This window comes from Meriones unguiculatus, chromosome 10 (assembly GCF_030254825.1).
Source record: "Meriones unguiculatus strain TT.TT164.6M chromosome 10, Bangor_MerUng_6.1, whole genome shotgun sequence".
Taxonomy (NCBI): domain Eukaryota; kingdom Metazoa; phylum Chordata; class Mammalia; order Rodentia; family Muridae; genus Meriones; species Meriones unguiculatus.
In genome coordinates, this window is record NC_083358.1 from 117,791,767 (window position 1) to 117,809,158 (window position 17,392).

Genomic DNA, 17,392 nt, shown 5'->3' on the forward strand with positions numbered 1-17,392 from the left:
CTGTAGATTTACCTGGAAAGCGTCTTCCTGAGCATTGAAGTCCTGTCCTGTTTTCCAAATCAGAGCTTTTTACAACTGATCAGGCAGATAAAGACAGAAAATGATCACCTGGAGAAGGAGAAGGCTAGGATTTCTCACCAGTATTACATCGTACCCACCAGCATTAATTTCATCGTAGTCACACTGATCTAGCACCAAATTAATCACACCAATTTCGCATTGGGAGTACACACCTGAGAGGCCTCAGTGGGGCAGTGGCCGTCATTCGCAGCTGCGTGTACTCACAGGCATTGTCCAGCTTGTTTAAGAAAACCTGGGGACTGATTGCCCCAACCACAGAGAGAAGCAAATGCTTACTCCCTCTCACATTTGTCTCTAAGGTCTTTTAAGGAAGAAATGGTCAAAAAGTATAATTGCTACACCAAAACAAGATGCTAATAGTCTGCCTTAGGTGGGGAATGGGCGAGAAAGCATCCGGAGCACTGACGGAGGCAAAAGAGAACGGACTGATTAGGTATTCAAGATAAACCAAAAACATCTTTGGATCTCAAGTTACACTGTCTTATTTTAACCCAACCCATTATTTGTGCCCCCCTCTAAGAATGGGGGGGTGGCCTGTTGGGATTTTCTCTCTCTCCATCGTGGATGGAGGGATTTCTGGACTGGCGTCCAAGGCTCTGCTTCATAAGCAGGTTTGACTCCTCCCTACCAACGTTCCCACTGGAGACGAGGAATGCCTTCTGGTAGACTCTGTCTCCCTCTGGGGTCTGTCGCTTGGTTTGTTAGGGAGCGAGGCTATTCATATGCAGACTATTAGAAGGCCTTGAACAATATAAAGCTAACAGAAAAGTGAGTCTGTTTAAACCGAATCCACTTCCAGGGGCAACAGCATCCCAGGAATTGGCCCTAAGGTAAAGTGCAAACTTGAGCAGGCCTCAGTGTCCACGCTGAGGTCTCGTAATAGAAGAGACCAGGTACGCAGCAGTTCTGAATATGGCCCCTGGAGTTCTGTCCTGAGACTTGAGGACCGGCTCATCGCAAGCCTTTAATCAGCTCTAATTGTTCATTCTCTGGTGCCAAAGATTAAAATGCTTCAGTAGCTCTGACTCTTCTATATAATTTCAGTAACAAACTGAGCCCGGACTGCTCGCCCACCTAGACTGTATGGAGAACGAAACTCGGCTCACTAGGAATCCTCCAAAGGGCACCAGCGTACTCGATAATTCCTCGGTCAGATTTGGAAAAGCCAAAATTGCTTAAAGAGCACAGGGGCTGCTCCGTTGGGGCGCGAGGGGAGGGGCGTTCTCCAGGGACTTCTGGTAACTTGCGGGGACCCTTGGATTCCGCGGCGCGGGTGACAGAAGGGGGTGGAAAGAAGCCGGGATGGTTTCCTCGGATCTGGTCGGTAGCGGGACCAAGGGGGCTGGACCGAGGCGGCAGCCTGAGCTCTGGCTGGGGAGAAGGCGGAAGGCAGCGGGGCGGCGAAGCTCGGGGACGGGACCGCGGTGACCTCGGAGACCCGGCGACCTGGGACAGCCGGAGGGAAGACGGGGAGCCCCGCGCTGCGCCCTCCTCGCGGGCAGAGCGGCGGCCTAGCTGTGGCTCTCCAGGCGCACACACCCCTGGCGCCTCACCTCCCAGTGCAATTTTGACCACTGTGTCCCCAGCTGGCCGCCTCGGGCCTCGGCCGGAGAGAGCAGAGGCCCAAAGTGGGGGCGGGGACAGAGAATGTGGAGCCGTGTCATTTTCACCAACTGGGCTCTTTCTGACCCAGCCGCTCATCTGTCACCGCTGTCTCGCTCCTGTTATTTACATCTGTCTTTAGCATTCTAATTACTCGCTTTATTACTTTAGCCTGGAGGAATCCTGTAAAAAAACAACGGAGATGAGGATCCTAACCACACAATAAAACTGCCCAAAATCCCCACTGCACATTATACAGAGCACTTGAGAATATTTGTGCTGTTATATGACCTCAATATGTCCTTAAATTGATCTTATTATATCTCTCTTTCTCCCTTCTCCTTTTCTGTTGTGTGTGTAATGAACTCTTTTAAGGTGTGGACGTGCTAGAGAGGAGGCTGTTCCAGAAATGATGAGAAAGATTATTCTTTCAGAAGGAGGGAAAGAAGGTGGGGCGAGGAAGAGCAGGAGGGCTTGGGACGCCCCTCCTCCACTCCCTAAACTATTGGTTTCATTTCCACTCTGATAGAGTGGGGCCACCCCACGCCCAACCTTCTAAGCTGGAGGAATCTCAAAAATTTAGAGGGAAGAATAAAACCCCTGATGTCTTTCATCATCTGCATTAATCTCCGAGTCCTGGGAAGGTCTCAGGAAAGAGAATGAATTTAGAAAAAAAAGAAAAGAGGGGGTTCAGAAAGTACGGGGGGGGGGTAATTTTTTAATGTAAGAGTTAGAGGGGAGATGTAACAGCCCCTGGTAGCCAGATTCACTGATGAAGTCAAGACTGGTATTGAAGGGAGGAGAAGACCACCCCCCCAAAAATCTAGACCGAGCGCCGCTCTAACTGTTATTTATTCTTGCCGCTGGAATTATTGTTGCACTCAGTTGCAATTTTCCGGCTGTGCTAATGGTTTTCTTTATTGTGTTACACTAACATAATCTACTCCTGAAAGAAAATGACAAAATATATGGATTTTTAGATGAATAACTGAGATAATTTATTGGCCTTTATGCTCTTCTGATGGGGTTTTTGATAGATAATGTAATAACAAGTACATAATTAAGCGGGTTTGCTGTACCTCAGTCAAAATAGATTCAAGGACAACCTTTCTGTCTCCAGGCCTAGAGTTTCCTCAATGGATATCTACTTCCTGTGGAAGAAAGGAAGTAGGTGCTAAGCAGGGTGGAGCTGTGAAGAAGGAAACTACGCTGTGGAGTTCTCCCACAAGTACACATGGTCAGGGCCTGTTTAACGTTCTCTCTCCTAAGGAAGCTCAGCAAAACTGAGAAGAAAAGAATGCTCTAAACAACACAGGTCTTCCTGGAGAGGTGGATGCCTTCCTCTCAAATCACGGAGTGGGCCGTGAAAAACACCTCATAGGTGGACAGGGCCACTGTCAGGGGAACTAGAAGTCTTCTAGGAAATCATTGATTGTGAACTTGGTCACTGAATGTCCCTTAGCCCTGATTTCTGGAGGTTGCCCATTCAAGGCATGGTGTGCTTGCTCTTCCAAACTCATCTGAATTACATCAATAACAGAGCGCACTCTTTAATGAGCTCTCAACTTTAAAGACTTGAAGGATATTAACAAGCCGCTTGACAAATGGTGCTTAGAAGCACATTAAAGACGCTGCTAATGGAGCGCATAATGACGGCTAATTTTCGATCAGATATAAATTAGAGCCCCAACAGTTATTTGCCTTAAGGACTTTATGTAAATGATTCTGTTCTGTATAAACTGAAAAGCGAAGAGAGCCTTGCCATTTTAGCAATCCTTGTGGTTATGATTAATACATCTACAAAAGGCCTGGGCAGAGACAACTGATGGCATTTCCATCCAAAAGTCAGGGTGTTTGAGTCGTAAGTAATCATGTGCCCATGTGTGTCTCTTTAAGGGAAAGCATAGAAGCATCCTGATGCCTTCCTCAGCTGAGCTAAGGAGCTTCACAGAACAAGAATATCTTGTTCACTCTTCTTGACCAACACCTTCCACCCCAAGACCCAGGAAAGCCACATAGCTCTGTTCTTCCCTGGTGCTCAAATCTTTTTCACATGCTGCCCAACCAATGTTACCTTCAAACTGTGATCTAAGCCTCATGAATCATTTTTTTAGGATCCTGTGAAGTTTAGCTCGATGTGAAATTGCTTGAGATCGTATTCTCTAGCTTGGCATGCCATTCTCATTCTGTAAAAGTGACTGGAAAAGTCTGGAGGAAAAGGAGAGAGAAGACGAAGATATAGTGGAGAGATGAAAGGAGGAAGAAAAAGAATCTGAGAGCAATTCGTATATGGAAGGTTGGAAGGAATCTGGTGCCCACCATTTGTATACAGAAGGTTGGAAGGAATCTGGTGCCCACCATTTGTATACAGAAGGTTGGAAGGAATCTGGTGCCCATCTGGAAGTGGAGAAGCCCTTAGGGCTTTGAGTTTGCTCATGTTTGACTACTGATCACTCCTGTGGCTTCCTGTGCTCCCATGCATTCTCACAGCACAAAAGTTAAGTCTTAAGGTATCACCATGAATAATAGGCTGTGAGGCCTGACTCTTAGCACTTAGTTCATCCTAACCTAGTCCAGCTCTGGGACCAATGGGAAGCTAGGAGGAAAGGACATCCTAAGGTGTTCCCTCCATTCAGTTTCTGCTGGTAGCCATCATCTGAGAAGAAGGCTATCCCTAAAACTGTATTTCATGAAACCTTCATGAGCCTGGTTTCATTGTTCAAGGGTACCACCCTCCCCTGGAGAAGGCAAAACACTGGAGACCTGGACCCATGTAAATGAATTTACCAAAGCTGACAAGCCTTCTCTGCCTTGTCAACAACCTGTTGATGGTGAATCACAAACAAACAAAATCTAAGCCTTGCTGGGGCTGGGAATGCAAACAATATTGCATCTCAGAATGGATTCTCTATCTTTTAAATGCAAGATTCAATGTAGACTTAGGATTGTGTTTTTGTTTTTTGTTTGTTTGTTTGTTTGTTTGTTTGTTTTTGTAAGCAGCCCATGAGTTGTGCTAAAGCTGATGAAGAAATTCTGTTTCAGTAATTTGAAAAAGCTTCTAAGAACTCCTCAGCCAATTGGGAGAAGAGGGGAGAGGAGAGTAAGGGGAAAGTGGAGAAAGGTGAGGGACAGAGCACTAAAGAGACTTTTTCAAGTCTGATTAAATCATTTTGTCTTGCAGTAATTGGTACCTGATGGCCATGAGTTAAGTGGCATGAAGGACAGTTGCTTCTGACCATCATTACTAAGTTGTGAAATAGCTTCAAACTGAGGTACAGTAAATATGAGTTTCTAGTAAATCATTCTGCTCTCCTTTTTTCCAACCCCACCTCTGCCCCATCCCCAATCACAGGTATTTCTCCTGATAAAAGAACGTGGGGGAGGGGACATCTGGACACTTTTCCACCCACCAATTCCTAAACCCCTAAGTCTGTAACAATAAGAGAAGCCTCCAAGTTCACTCTTCCTAGGGTCATCTTATATTCTGATGTCAAAATCAGACAGGAAGTATATTTTTGAAAATGAAAGTTAAGAGTTATTTAAATCACAATGTGAATAACAAAACCAGGTCCCATCAGGTTTCAAGAAGAAAGGTGGCTGCGTTTTCCAGAAAGAGAAGTGGTTGTTTATCACACTTCAACTCAAAAAATTCTCCCTTTCTCCTACCATCTACAGTTAATGGAACATCATGTTGGGGAATACTTTAATTTTCTTTACAGCAAGTGAACACTTATTACCAAAACTAATTTCAACTCATGGGGGGAGGCATTTTGGCTCCTCACAACACTTGGTGAAATGGGAATGTTCTGGTCACTGCTGGGAAGCCCTGTTTTGTTAAGACCTCTGTCCTTCTTGTTCGTCTGCATTTTAATGTGTAAGACAGGGAGCTAGTATAAGGATCTTTCTTTGTATTTCCTCCACTCTTTGGGGGAAAGTAGAGAGCTTCAAACTTCCTCTTCACATTCCCTCTCTTTCTTATCCACCTCAGGAACTCTGAGTGGATCCTAGAGAGGCAATGTATTACTGAAAAAAGAAAAGCAGTATGGAATGAGGAAGTCAATGAAATTATTTAAGAAACGGAAGAATGAGCCAGGATGATGGCGCACACCTTTGATCCCAGCACTTGGGAGACAGAGGCAGGGGGATCTCTGTGAGTACAAGCCAGTCTGGCCTACTTAAGTAAGACCCCGCCTTGAAAAAAACAAAAAGGAAGGAAGGAGTGAAGGAGGGAAGGAAGGAAGGAAGGAATCCCTCCAACAATGCTGTAACTAAAACCTCTCAGGGATACAAGGTAAACAAGTGATGAAAGAAAACCCAAGTTACTAAGCAATTCTCTCCTAACTCATGAGGGCTACTTCAGAGAAGGGAGAGGCTTACTGAAGAGCACCATCACAGGGCCCCTTCTCCACTCCGTAAACCTGAGCATCCTACTTCTACTTCTTGTAAAGTTCCTTGGCTCAAGCCAACTCTTAGAGCACATTTTCCACCCAGGCCTTACTCTCTTACAACACGGGGCTGACTAATCACCATCATGAAAGAGTCCCTCCACTCCCACCCCAGGATAGCTAATCAGAGCCCCTGGAGTTGATAACTACGAGAGTCAGTGGCCAGGATTGGAGCAGGAAAGACACAAATATCACAAGACCTTCTATCTCGGGACAAATACCAGGAAACTTTTTCTTATATCTTAGGCTATAGGCAGTTCCTGAAATTTCAGCATAAGGCAATCAGGTTTTTTTTTTTTTTTTACAAAAGGATCTTTCTACTTATTATACCTCCATGCTAGGCCAACAAGTTCTCAAACAGCTGTGGTGGCCAACTAGGAGCACAGGATAGTGAAGTCTGGTAGCTATCAGCCTTTCCTCGTCCAGTGATTGAGCCTGCCGACCCTCATCATCAAGATCTTCCAAGAACACAAACTGTGCTGTGGGTGTGTTGATTTACAGTTTTAAGCCTTTTAATAGTTTACAAATGCACCTAATTTCAAGCCTGGATAGGGATATTTGGCATAGGATAGTTATTTCAGAAGTAAGTTGACATCTTTCAAAAGTATCAGTTCTCATAGTACAATAATTCTATATTGAACATAGCACAATAGTTCTCATTGTCTTTCCCTTCAAATTATTCAGGAAGACCTGCACAAAAACACACCAAAGCCCTTGCTACTAATAATGCTAAAAACAAACAAAAACACAGTGACCAATAGTCCAAATAAGACCTTGAGTTCATTCCAACGGCCAGAAAACTGGAAAAGTTAGAGGATAAAGAGAAGTATGATGCTGATAAAAATAATGACAAAAACATTTAAAGATGTTTTTCAGACCCTGTGGAAGGGTGAAGGGGCACTGACTCTCCCAGCTACAGCCAAGTGGGGGGAGGGAGCGAATGCTCGCCAAGTGACAGGTGGAGTAATGGCTGCAGACCCAGTGAGGAGCGGGGGCGGGTGAGGCTGGGCACGGGTGGGGAGCAGTAATTACCAGCCAAGCTCACCCGCCTCCCTACTTTACAAGGACCCGGGTTCTTTCTGCACATCCAGCTGAGCACCAGGGATTGCTGCTTTGCTGCCCGGCCTCCGGGCATCCCAGAGACTGGATGGGGGTGGGGTGCAGGCTCCGGACGGTAAGCCGACGTTCGTAAAAGACCTCTGAACTAGTGCCTCCCCCAAGGCAGGCTGGGAAGGCCGGGAAACAGCCACACTGAGAGCGCGAGGGTCTTGGCAAAATAGAGGCTGAGCCGGAGATGTGGGAGATGCGCAGGATGTCCCTGCAGAGGCCTAACCTCTGGCCGCTAGGGTGCGGGGAAAGCAAGGCGCGTCTCCACCCTGTTCCACCCCCTGCCCTCCCCCCGAGAGACCGCTCACAATCCCCACGGGACCCCAGAACCCAGAAGTTAAGTGTCCACCCAAGGGTCGCCTGGAAGGGGCGGAGAAAAGGAGCGAGCGGGGTGGGAACGAAGGTGGGCGCCTCCTCCCGCCGCCTCCCTCCGGCAGGCTGGAAGCCTCGCAGTCTGGGATTTTTTTTTTTTCCAGAATAATTGATGGGTCCAGTTCTCCAGAGCTTTCCCGTGGAGAGCAAGGCAGACCGCGCTAGAATTTAAATAGACGTGATTAGTAAAATGCAAGGGAGCGAAGATCTGGGGCTCTTTCTTGCGGGTTTCTGGCTGCGTGCCTGGCGAGGCTACCCAGGGCTCTGGGGGTTCGCCCTGGAAGGCTCCCTGGCCCCTGGAGGGTGGCTCTGCTCGCTGTCCTCCCACAGCTCGCATCCCCGGACCCTGTGACAGGAAGAGAGGGGTTGGGGCTTGTAGACACCCCAGCAGGCGCGCACCGTAGGGTGCCCGGCTCGCAGGGTGCGGCGAGGATGGTGATTCCTCGGCGCCCAACCGTCACCTTGGAAAGAGAAGAAAGCGTCCGCTGGCGGCGGCTCCCCGCGCCCCCGCATCTTCTTCCCCCCTTTCTACCTCCGTCCGGGCCGGCAGACTTCGCGCCTCCCTTCAGACTGCTGCTCCCGGAACTTAGGGCGTCTTTTCACTTACTGGCGCTCTGAAAGGTTTCCTTCTCAAAGAAGTGGCCCACGCCGGGGAAACCTTCGCCTTCATCCTCTCTCACATCCCTAGCCCATCGATTTGTTCCTGCAAAGGGGGCTGTGCATTTTTATAACATCTACAGCCAATTAATATTGCATCAGCTCTATTTTTTAAACACACACACACACACACACACACACACAAGCTCTAGAATGCTGCACCCTATCCAAGCCATCTATTATTCACGGAAATGTAATTGGAGACCCAAGATAATGTGTGTTCCGGGGCAATAGAGGAAAACAGAGTCGTGACAATATTTCAGAAAGGAAGGGGATCCGAGGGTACCTAATATTTAATTTCAAGTCTGTGGTTTTATAATTCGAGATTAAAAGCAGTCACGTCTTTGAAGCTAGACAGTTGGTATAAATGTACAGTTAAAATATTCTATTCCTCGGTCCCTCGACAGAGCTCTCGACTCGTCCCAGGCTTCATTAAATTTTTATTATCATCCCAGACTAGAGCAGGGAATGAGCGGAAAGACCGTCCGTCTAATTGCAATTGATAAAAAGAGAGAGAGGGCTGGAGAGCGCTCTTAGATTCCCCCTCATTTTAATACATTAACAGCCGTTTTCTTCAAATGTCCAGGCTCTCCCGGATCTGTGATACACAGCCACATTATCACCCCGATTCCTTTTCTGCTTTCCAACAGGCACCAGGCTTCATCCTCTTTTCTGCCCTTTGGAAGGCCTGGGAGCTGGGTGGGAAGGGGGTTGGGGAGAATAGGAGAGGCTGGATTCAGAAAGTGATGCTAAATAAAAAAACAAGTGACATCAGTTCATAAAGCATCTGGTGAAGAGATCAACGAGAGACAACATTTGCACGGAGCTGGATCTTCCTGTAGCAAGATGAAAGCATATTGTTACCCAAACAAACAAGCACATTATTACACCTGGGTTGCACTTTTCATCCGCCCTTCCACTGTGCAGATGAAAGCAAAGAGTAACATTTTTATTTCATCTTTCTTTCTGATTGCTGCCTCCTCCCATGGGGGGGGGGGGAAGCAGTCCTCTTTTGCTGCTAATCTGACTCACAGCCGTGACTGTGGTTGCTTGCTTGAGCTGCAGCTTTCCTGAAGCCAGAACTCAACAAGGGTGCTTTAAAATCTTTTTTTTTTTTAACTGGTGTAAATAAACCTTTCCTTCTCCAGGCACAGAAAGTATAGAATAAAACCCACAGTTTGCTTTCTGAGCAGCTCCCGATTATCACATGGCCACTTAATTTTATTTCTATTCTCTCCAAGTTAAATAGGAAGACTGGCTCACAGGGGAGCTGCCATGTGCCCACAGAGTGAGGGTGTCAAGCAGAGAGGCTTGCCTTGCGAAGTTAATTTCAATTCCCGGGGAGGATTTCACATTCTGGCTGGCTCTGACCCACAGTAATTAGCTGAGATAACTAATGATTACTTACTTATTCCTTGTAATTATCTGGATTTAATAATTCGCTGTGTAATTTATTAATTCACTCATAATAGACTTTCAGTACTGGGAATGACTCTTTCAAAGAGGCAAAGCAGGGGAAATTTAGCAATATTTTTCTCAATCTATAAATCTGTCTCCTGACAAATGTGGATTTCAGAGACATCACAGCCAACCAGAAACCTTTGTCACAGCTGTGTTCTGTGGGAACAGTCACCCACCTTATTCCACTTTCCATCCCAACCCCTCCCTTCTCAGCCAACTACCTTGGAAAGGGAGGTTTAGAGTTCTAATGTGAAGTCTTTGCCTACAGTTAGACACCACTTGGGCCAAATAATTACAGAAATAAGTTTCTAAACTTTTGTCATGACCTGACTAGAATGTTTTGTATAACAGGATGGGTTGTGGTTTTCATTTGTTTGTTTAGTTCAGGTTTTGTTGTTGTTGTTGTTGTTGTTCACTGCTCTTGTCACACCCTCCTCAAGAGTTTCCCAAATACATAAAATTCTAAAGTTTGAAATAAAGCACTTTAACTTACCACACCCTATTCATTTATCTTGGCAAAAAGAAATTACAGGAACTGAACTTGGCGAAAGAAAAAGACAAAAACAACCTTATATACTATTATTTACCTTTACTTTAAATGCTAGTTTTGTTTTTTTGTTGTTGGCTTGGTTTGGTATTACTTCATTTTGTTTTGAAACGGGGTTTTGTGGTGTAACTTGGGACGACCTGAACTTATAAGTAGCCCAAGATGGCCACAAGCTTGCAGCAACATTCCTGCCTCAGCTCCCCAAATGCCAATATTATGTGTGAACCAGCATGCCTGTTACTTGTTTACAAAGGTATTTTATATAAAATAAGGTAGTACTTTCTAAACGTTAATTTTTTACTTCATTCAACTCTTCATGTTTTCATTATTTTGCCTAAGCAATGTGTCAGTGAAATTGATAATTTCCAATAGCAACAACATTCTTTCCATAATACTGTATAGCAGAGAGTGTGATGCCCATGAGTGTGATGTGTTGCTTTGCTTCCTGCTTTTTGAGACAGGCTCTCACTAGGTAGCCTGAGATGGCCTTGAACTGTCCATGTAACCCAGGCTGGTTTTGAACTCTTGATTTTCCATCTTAGTCTCCCAAGTTCTAGAATTACAGGCTGCATCGTCACGCCCGTGTTAGTGATTCGATCCATTTTACTGTGGATTTACATGGACATATTAAATAAAAAGATCAGATCATTTGCTTTAACAGAAGTTAACAAAAAGAAACTAGACAGTTCTGAAACATAAAATTCAGGGCCACTAATTGGGCTGCTAAGTTAATCCTTGCAATAAGATAGAAATTGTGGCCTTGACGGAAAATGGAAAGTTAGTCATGAATGCTCATGGCTTTGATTGATATGACAAAGATTTCAGAAATATTCTGCTGTGTATTCATGAGTACACTGAAAATCAATACCAAATGGAGAGTTCACAAGAATCTAATTCAGTCTATTCTTACCTTTGATTTCTTCAAGCCCAACTTTCTTCTCACCAAATCTTTGGCTTTGTATGTCTCTGCAACACTCATTAATAAAAAGCTTTCAGAATGTGTTTTTAAATTCTATTGTTTCCATAAAACACACATTTAAGCAGCCTCTAATAATGAAGCTATTTTCATCTTGAAGAGTCAAAACAGTTTGAGTTTTTTTTTAACCCCAGCAAGAATGGACAAAATGAGCTGAAAATGTCATACATTTTTAAAAACTCAGGAATATAATAACTTGGAGATTAGAGGGAAACACAGAACTTCAGTGTAAACTAGTGAAGTAAAAAACTCTTCTGCAATGCATAGGAATTTTGGTCACTCAAGCATAAATGCAAGTTGACGTGTGTTTCAATATGAACCAAAAAGAATGAACACGTATTTTATGTCTTTTCCAAAATGCTTCTCAGGCTACTCAGTCTTTTGAGTAGTGAGTCTCCCAGCTTCTCTTGGTGAGCAAGCTTCCACCTTCGTTACTGACACCCACACGTGGGAGGAGGGAGGTAACTGCCTCTGTAAACCACTTTTACTCCGTATCAGGAAGTGTGACATGTTGCATACTCACGTCATTCCACCCATGGTCTGGAAGGGAAATAAATAAAACAAGGGAACCGCTCTCAGCAGCGGGGCGCAGCGCGTGGTCACTGGCCATGGTGCTGAAATTGCGTCTCCCGCATCCCGAGATTAGAGGTTAGCTGTCTACAAACAGCTTCAGAAAAACTGTATCCAAGGACGAGGAGAGAAGTGGAAGCCAAACCTTTCAGCCCCACTAAACACATGAATAAACCAACCCACCGATGTCCCTGTACTTACATTCACAAAAACGCCACATGCCAGCGTTTTATCCAAACCTGTGAAATGCGTCTCACTGAATCTAAACAGAAGCTTGGACCTTATTTTTGAGGCGGTATTTTGTTTCAGTTATAGAAGAAATGGTCCCTCCACTCATTTTTCATCTCACTTCCACAACTATTTTTGCTCTATCTGGAAATAATCATCAGTTTTCCTGCAGCATTTAATCCCAACATGGCCCAGTATAACACTTTTCATAAATTTATGGGCTGTTTGCTAAGCCTCTTCAAAATAAAGAAAAACCTCAGAACAATTTCATATGAGGAATTACCCCTAGAGAGTGTGTTTAGGACAAGTCAATAGCTTCTTCTTTCTTTTTGTTTAATCTATACATTAATATAATGTTCTCATGCCAATTAATCCCATGCACTAACGGATGATGTAAAAACACAAATCAGGGTCCTACTAGAAAAATAAGCTTTGAAAGCCCAATGAATTGCTCAAATAGTGAGGAAGACCTGAACATTATTATAGTGAAAGAGAATTTATCCTAAAGCAGAACAAGAAAAAGAAGTGGCTGTGCCAAATGGGCAGAATCCCATGGCCACATCAATGTTTAATAGACTTCCTCCAGCTCATGTGCCAGAAGTCTCAAAAGGAGGCAAAAATTTGTTCCTTTTAACCACCCAGGATTTTCCTCAGCCACACCCTCTCTATTAAAATCATGTTAGTTTCCTTAAAGGTTATGGAGAATAGAAAGAGACAGAGACAGAAGACACTAAGACAGAGACTAGTCATATGCCAGAAACCCGAGGTTTTCCACTGTGGCTTGGGCCCTTGATCTCCAGGACAGGCAAAAGACCAGAGAACTGGGGGAGAGAGGGGGATGAACTCCTCTCCTGGCTCACCAAGTCCTGTCCCACTGTTGCCACACCCAGCCTCCCACCGCTGCTGGAAAGTGGGCTGAGTTCCTTTCTTCCTTTGCCCCATGGGAGATGAAGAGGAATGGATGAAACAGTTTCCATCTGACCTTGGCTTTATAAGATTCTCTTTACAGAATCATTTCAGGTCTGGAGAAAGGACTCCAGAGGAGGTATCTGGAGCCAGACATCACAATTTCATCTAAGCCAGAACGCAAAGTGCCCTGTGAGATAAGCTCTGACCATTAGTGTAGCATTACGAGCCCTGCTGCTCTTTTACCCTTTCCCAGGGAATTGCCTCTTACAAAGTCTAAGCCGTGTCTTAATAGCGGCCACTCTCCGTGTTCCTGTCTTTTGAAAGAATCAGCACCAAAATAATTCCCACATAAATGATTAAAAACGGCATCACGTTTTAAAAGTCATTTAATATTAATAGCATATTTTAATGAAAAAGCAGCATACTTTGCCAGTAAAACATTAAAATCATCTCTTCGATGAAAGACAATCAAACAACACCCAAAATAACTTAATACATTACTAGAGTAAATAATCCATTAACAAAACCAAGAAACCAGGTCATATACAGATCTTAGGACTTTGGAGAGCCTCAAATGGATCAGCAATTACAGCAAATTTTGTAAGAATATATCTATATGTGCATCATTTTGAATGAAATATTTACAATAGATGAGGTACCAATCACTTGTGTACCTCTGTGTGTGTGTGCTTCAAAGGGATTCCACCAGACAATGTGAGTTTACAAGCAGCGCACTGTCTTTCTTATAGTTCAAATTTGTGTTGTTTTGTTTTCCTACAAACAAACCTCCTAAAAGGAAAAAATGAAGGATTCCTATAAATGTCAAAGTGAAGCAACAAAGCAATTGAAAACTGGAAGATTGAAATACCTTGGTGAAATCTTAGAATCCAGGAGAGTAAGCACCAAGAGGGAAACGCACCTAAGGCTGGAAAAAGATAGACTGATCATCAGTCATGCTTGCAACTGCTTCTCTTCCATTAGAGGTGTGTGTGTGTGTCTGTGTGTCTGTGTAGGCATGTGTGCGTGAGAGAGGGCATGTGTCATGGGGGCAATGTGGAATCCCCATTAAATATGTAAGGAAGTAAACAAGACTTCGGACGGTGAATCAGGTCTACACGATTAAGACATCCATTACCAAGTGTCAGCTCACAAATTAGAACACTACCAGTTAAAAACAAAGGGGGATCTTCATTCAGAGTGAGAATATACAACTAGGCCAAAGAGAACACAGTCTACGAGGGAGGCTGTAAAAATCCAGTAAACGAATCAGACCAAAAAAAAAAAAAAATGTTTGAGCATCGCTAGCTGTACGTATCCCCCGGTTTTATTTTCAGACTAAAGAAGTGTAATTAATTAGAATGTGCACAAAATTAAGTTGCCAGAGATAAATTAATAATTTACAGAGGGTTGTTCGGCAATAATCTAATCATAGCTGTCAAGATCAGTGAACACAGCAGGCGCAACTCCTTTTGTAAGTGTTAACACTTCGGAGAAAGAAGAAGGCAGTAAGAACCACGATAAAAATATATATATAATATACAGTGTAAATGCAGAAAATCTGCCATCTTTTTAATTCAAAATACTTTAGAGATGTCTCTATCATATCACATTAAGCATCAACTCTAGCTTCGAGTCCTGAATCAATTTCTATTTCTGAAAAATAGCTGGAAGTGTACCTCTAAACGTGAACAAGGGTGACGTCTGTAAGAATAAAAACAAATCTTACTTGCTCGTTCTTGCGGGAGGGTTTAAAAGCTCGCCCTCCGCCTTCCGCCGACCAGCTCCGCGCTCCCTCTCACGAAGCCGAGCAGCCCCGGCGCGGCTCAAGGGGACAACTCTGCTACACTTGACAAATTCCTTTTTTTTTTTTTTTTTTTTTTTTTTTTTGTCTGGTTTTTGGTTTTTCTTCACTTTGCGGAACCGGTTCCCATTCTTCCTGATTTGGGCTCAGCTGCTCGCCCCTTTGCTCCGGGCTCGTTCTGGGTTCACATTTACCGGACCGGTTTCTGATGGCCAAAGTGGGAAGAAAAGAGGCAGGAGGGAGAGGAGGGGAGGACGGGGACGGGGAACGCGCCCTACGCGGAGGGCCTAGATGCCGGCGGAATACTTCATCCTCTTCTGCTTCTGCCTCTGGTTGCAGAACCAGACGCGCACCACGTTCTTCTTGAGGTCGAGCTTCTCGGCGATGGCCGCGATCTTCTCGGACGAGGGTCGCGGCTGGATGGCGAAGTAGGCCTCGAGCGAGCGCTTCTCGGGCGCGGCGATGGACGTGCGCTTGCGCTTCTTCTCGGCGCCGTTGAAGAGCTCGGGCTTGGTGAGCTTCTCGCGGTGGGACTTCTCGGCCTCCTCCAGCCACGCCTGCAGGATGGGCTTGAGCGCGATCATGTTGTTGTGCGAGAGCGTGAGCGACTCGAACCTGCAGATGGTGCTCTGGCTGAGCGAGCCCACGCCCGGGATCTTGAGGTTGGCCAGCGCCGAGCCCACGTCGGCCTGGGTCACCCCCAGCTTGATGCGCCGCTGCTTGAAGCGCTCGGCGAACGCCTCCAGGTCCCGCGGGTCCGCGTCCACGTCGCTCATGCAGCCCATGTGCGAGGGCAGCCCGTGGGCGTGCGCCATGCTCAGGGCGGCCTGGTGCATGGGGTTCATGGTGGCCATGTGCGGCGCGTGGCCCGGGGTGGACACCACCGCGCCGTCGGGGCCCGCCATCGCCCCCAGGGCCAGCCCGGGGCTCAGGTGCTCCAGCAGCTCGCCCTCCAGCGCCTGGTGCGGCTGGTGGTGGTGGTGGTGGTGGTGGTGGTGGTGGTGGTGGGTGCCGGCCAGGGCGGACGGGTGCGAGATGGGCACGGACGAGGAGGAGGCGGCCGACGTGCACGGGATGGTGTTCATGGTGTGGTAGGTGGCGTCCGGCTTGAAGGGGCTGTGGTGGGGCGGGTGGTGGTGGTGGCTCTTGCTCTGGGAGACGATGTCCACGGCGGCCAGAGCCTCGGCGCGGGCCAGCAGGCTCTCATCCAGCCCGCCGAATATATTGCTCTGCAATTGCAAGTAGAAGGCGCACATTACGCTCAGCAGGGAATTGCGCGCTGCGGAAGCCCCGGCCCGGCCCGCCGCCGCGCCTACGGCGTCCCCAGGACGCTGAAATAATAATCACCGCGGCGGCCCGGGACTGGCCGCCGAGCGCGAAGGGGCGCCTCCGCGACGAGCCGCGGCGAGGGGAGCAGAGGGCGCGGCGCAGCCCCCGGCGCGGCTCAGCGCGCGCAGGCGGCGGCCCGGGTCATAAAAATTAATACGGAGGCAGAGAGCCGCCGACCACTTCGGGGGGGACGGGGGGAGCGGGGTGATTTGCTGCGCGGACATGAAAAAAACATCAAGCAGATGAAGGGGGCTGTCAGGACGTGCCTCTAAGCGGTGATTATGCAGACGTACGCACCGGTGGGGTGGGAAGACAAGCTCTGCGCATCGCCTCGGAGCCCCCGCCGCCGCCGCCGCCGCCGCCGCCGCCGCCGCTGCCGCTGGCGCTGCTGCTCCGGCCGCCGCCGCCCGAGCCGCCGGGGGAGCTGGCCGCGGGCGCCGCGGGCGCGGACGGGCCGGGCGAGGCGCCGTGCAGCGCCGAGAACTTGGGCTCCACGTGCAGGCTGCCGGCGTGGGGCACGCTGAACGCCTGCTTGCTGTTCAGGGACATCATCATCATCCTCCCCGGCGCGGCCGCCCGGGCCCTCCCGCCGCGCGCCCGGCGGGAGCCGCGCGGGGCGCAGCGCCGCCCCCGCCTCCCGGCTCCGCGCCGCCCGCCGCTCGCTCGGCTCCCGCGCCGCCCGCCGCTCGCTCCGCCGTGCCCTGCTCCGGGGGTCGCTGGCTTCAGACCTCGGCGCCCGAAGTGCGCGGGGCCGCGGGGGGAGAGCCGCCGCCCCGCCCGCCCCTCCCCGCCCGCCCCCCGGGAGGCGCCGGTCCCGCCCGGCCCCGGCCGCCCCGCCCGGCTCCGCTCCGGCCAGCCCTCCGCCCCTGCCCCGCGCGGGACCCCGGCCCAGTTCCACCCTCGGGGCGGTCGGGGCCCGGGCCGCCCGGCGGGAAGAAACTCCCCGAAAGTTGCGCTCCGAGCCGCCCGGCAGCCAGCGGCCCCGCGCCGCGCGGGCGCCTTACCTGGCCGCCGGCTCCTCCGCGCCCCGCTCACCACTAAGTTCCGGGGCCCTCCCCGCCCGTCGGCTCCGGCGCCCCCGGGCCCCGGGCCCCGGCCGCCGGCCACGGTGGGTCCGCGCGCCGCGGCGCCCCGGCTGCTGCCTCCGCTCCGCGCTCCGCCTCGGCGCGCCGGGCTCAGCCCCGGGCTCCGCGCCCCCAGCGCCCGGCGGGTGCCTGGTGCAGAAAGACGCGGCTCTGCCCGGCTGCGGGGCTTTCTCTCCCTCGGTTTCCCTCAGCTCTCAGCGGATTGGACAGCCGCACCGCCCG

General features: G+C 48.5%; 1 protein-coding gene across 1 annotated transcript; it reads right to left on the minus strand.

Moving 5' to 3' along the window:
* Positions 1–13,324: 13,324 nt before the first annotated feature.
* Pou4f2 (POU class 4 homeobox 2) lies at positions 13,325–16,744 on the minus strand. The gene is made up of 2 exons (XM_021649655.2): positions 16,383–16,744; positions 13,325–15,985 (listed from the first exon to the last, which is right to left on the minus strand). Exons 1-2 carry the CDS (start codon positions 16,641–16,643, stop codon positions 15,044–15,046), a joined length of 1,203 nt encoding a protein of 400 aa, XP_021505330.1. The 5' UTR covers positions 16,644–16,744; the 3' UTR covers positions 13,325–15,043.
* Between the last annotated feature and the right edge of the window lie 648 nt (positions 16,745–17,392).

What these genes read in the sequence shown, in the direction of transcription:
- Pou4f2 (XM_021649655.2), bottom strand. Translation starts at nt 16,643, where the DNA reads ATGATGATGATGTCCCTGAACAGCAAGCAGGCGTTCAGCGTGCCCCAC. An exon ending in CTTGTCTTCCCACCCCACCG is followed by an intron (nt 15,986 to 16,382) that starts GTGCGTACGTCT and finishes TTGCAATTGCAG; the next exon opens with AGCAATATATTCGGCGGGCT.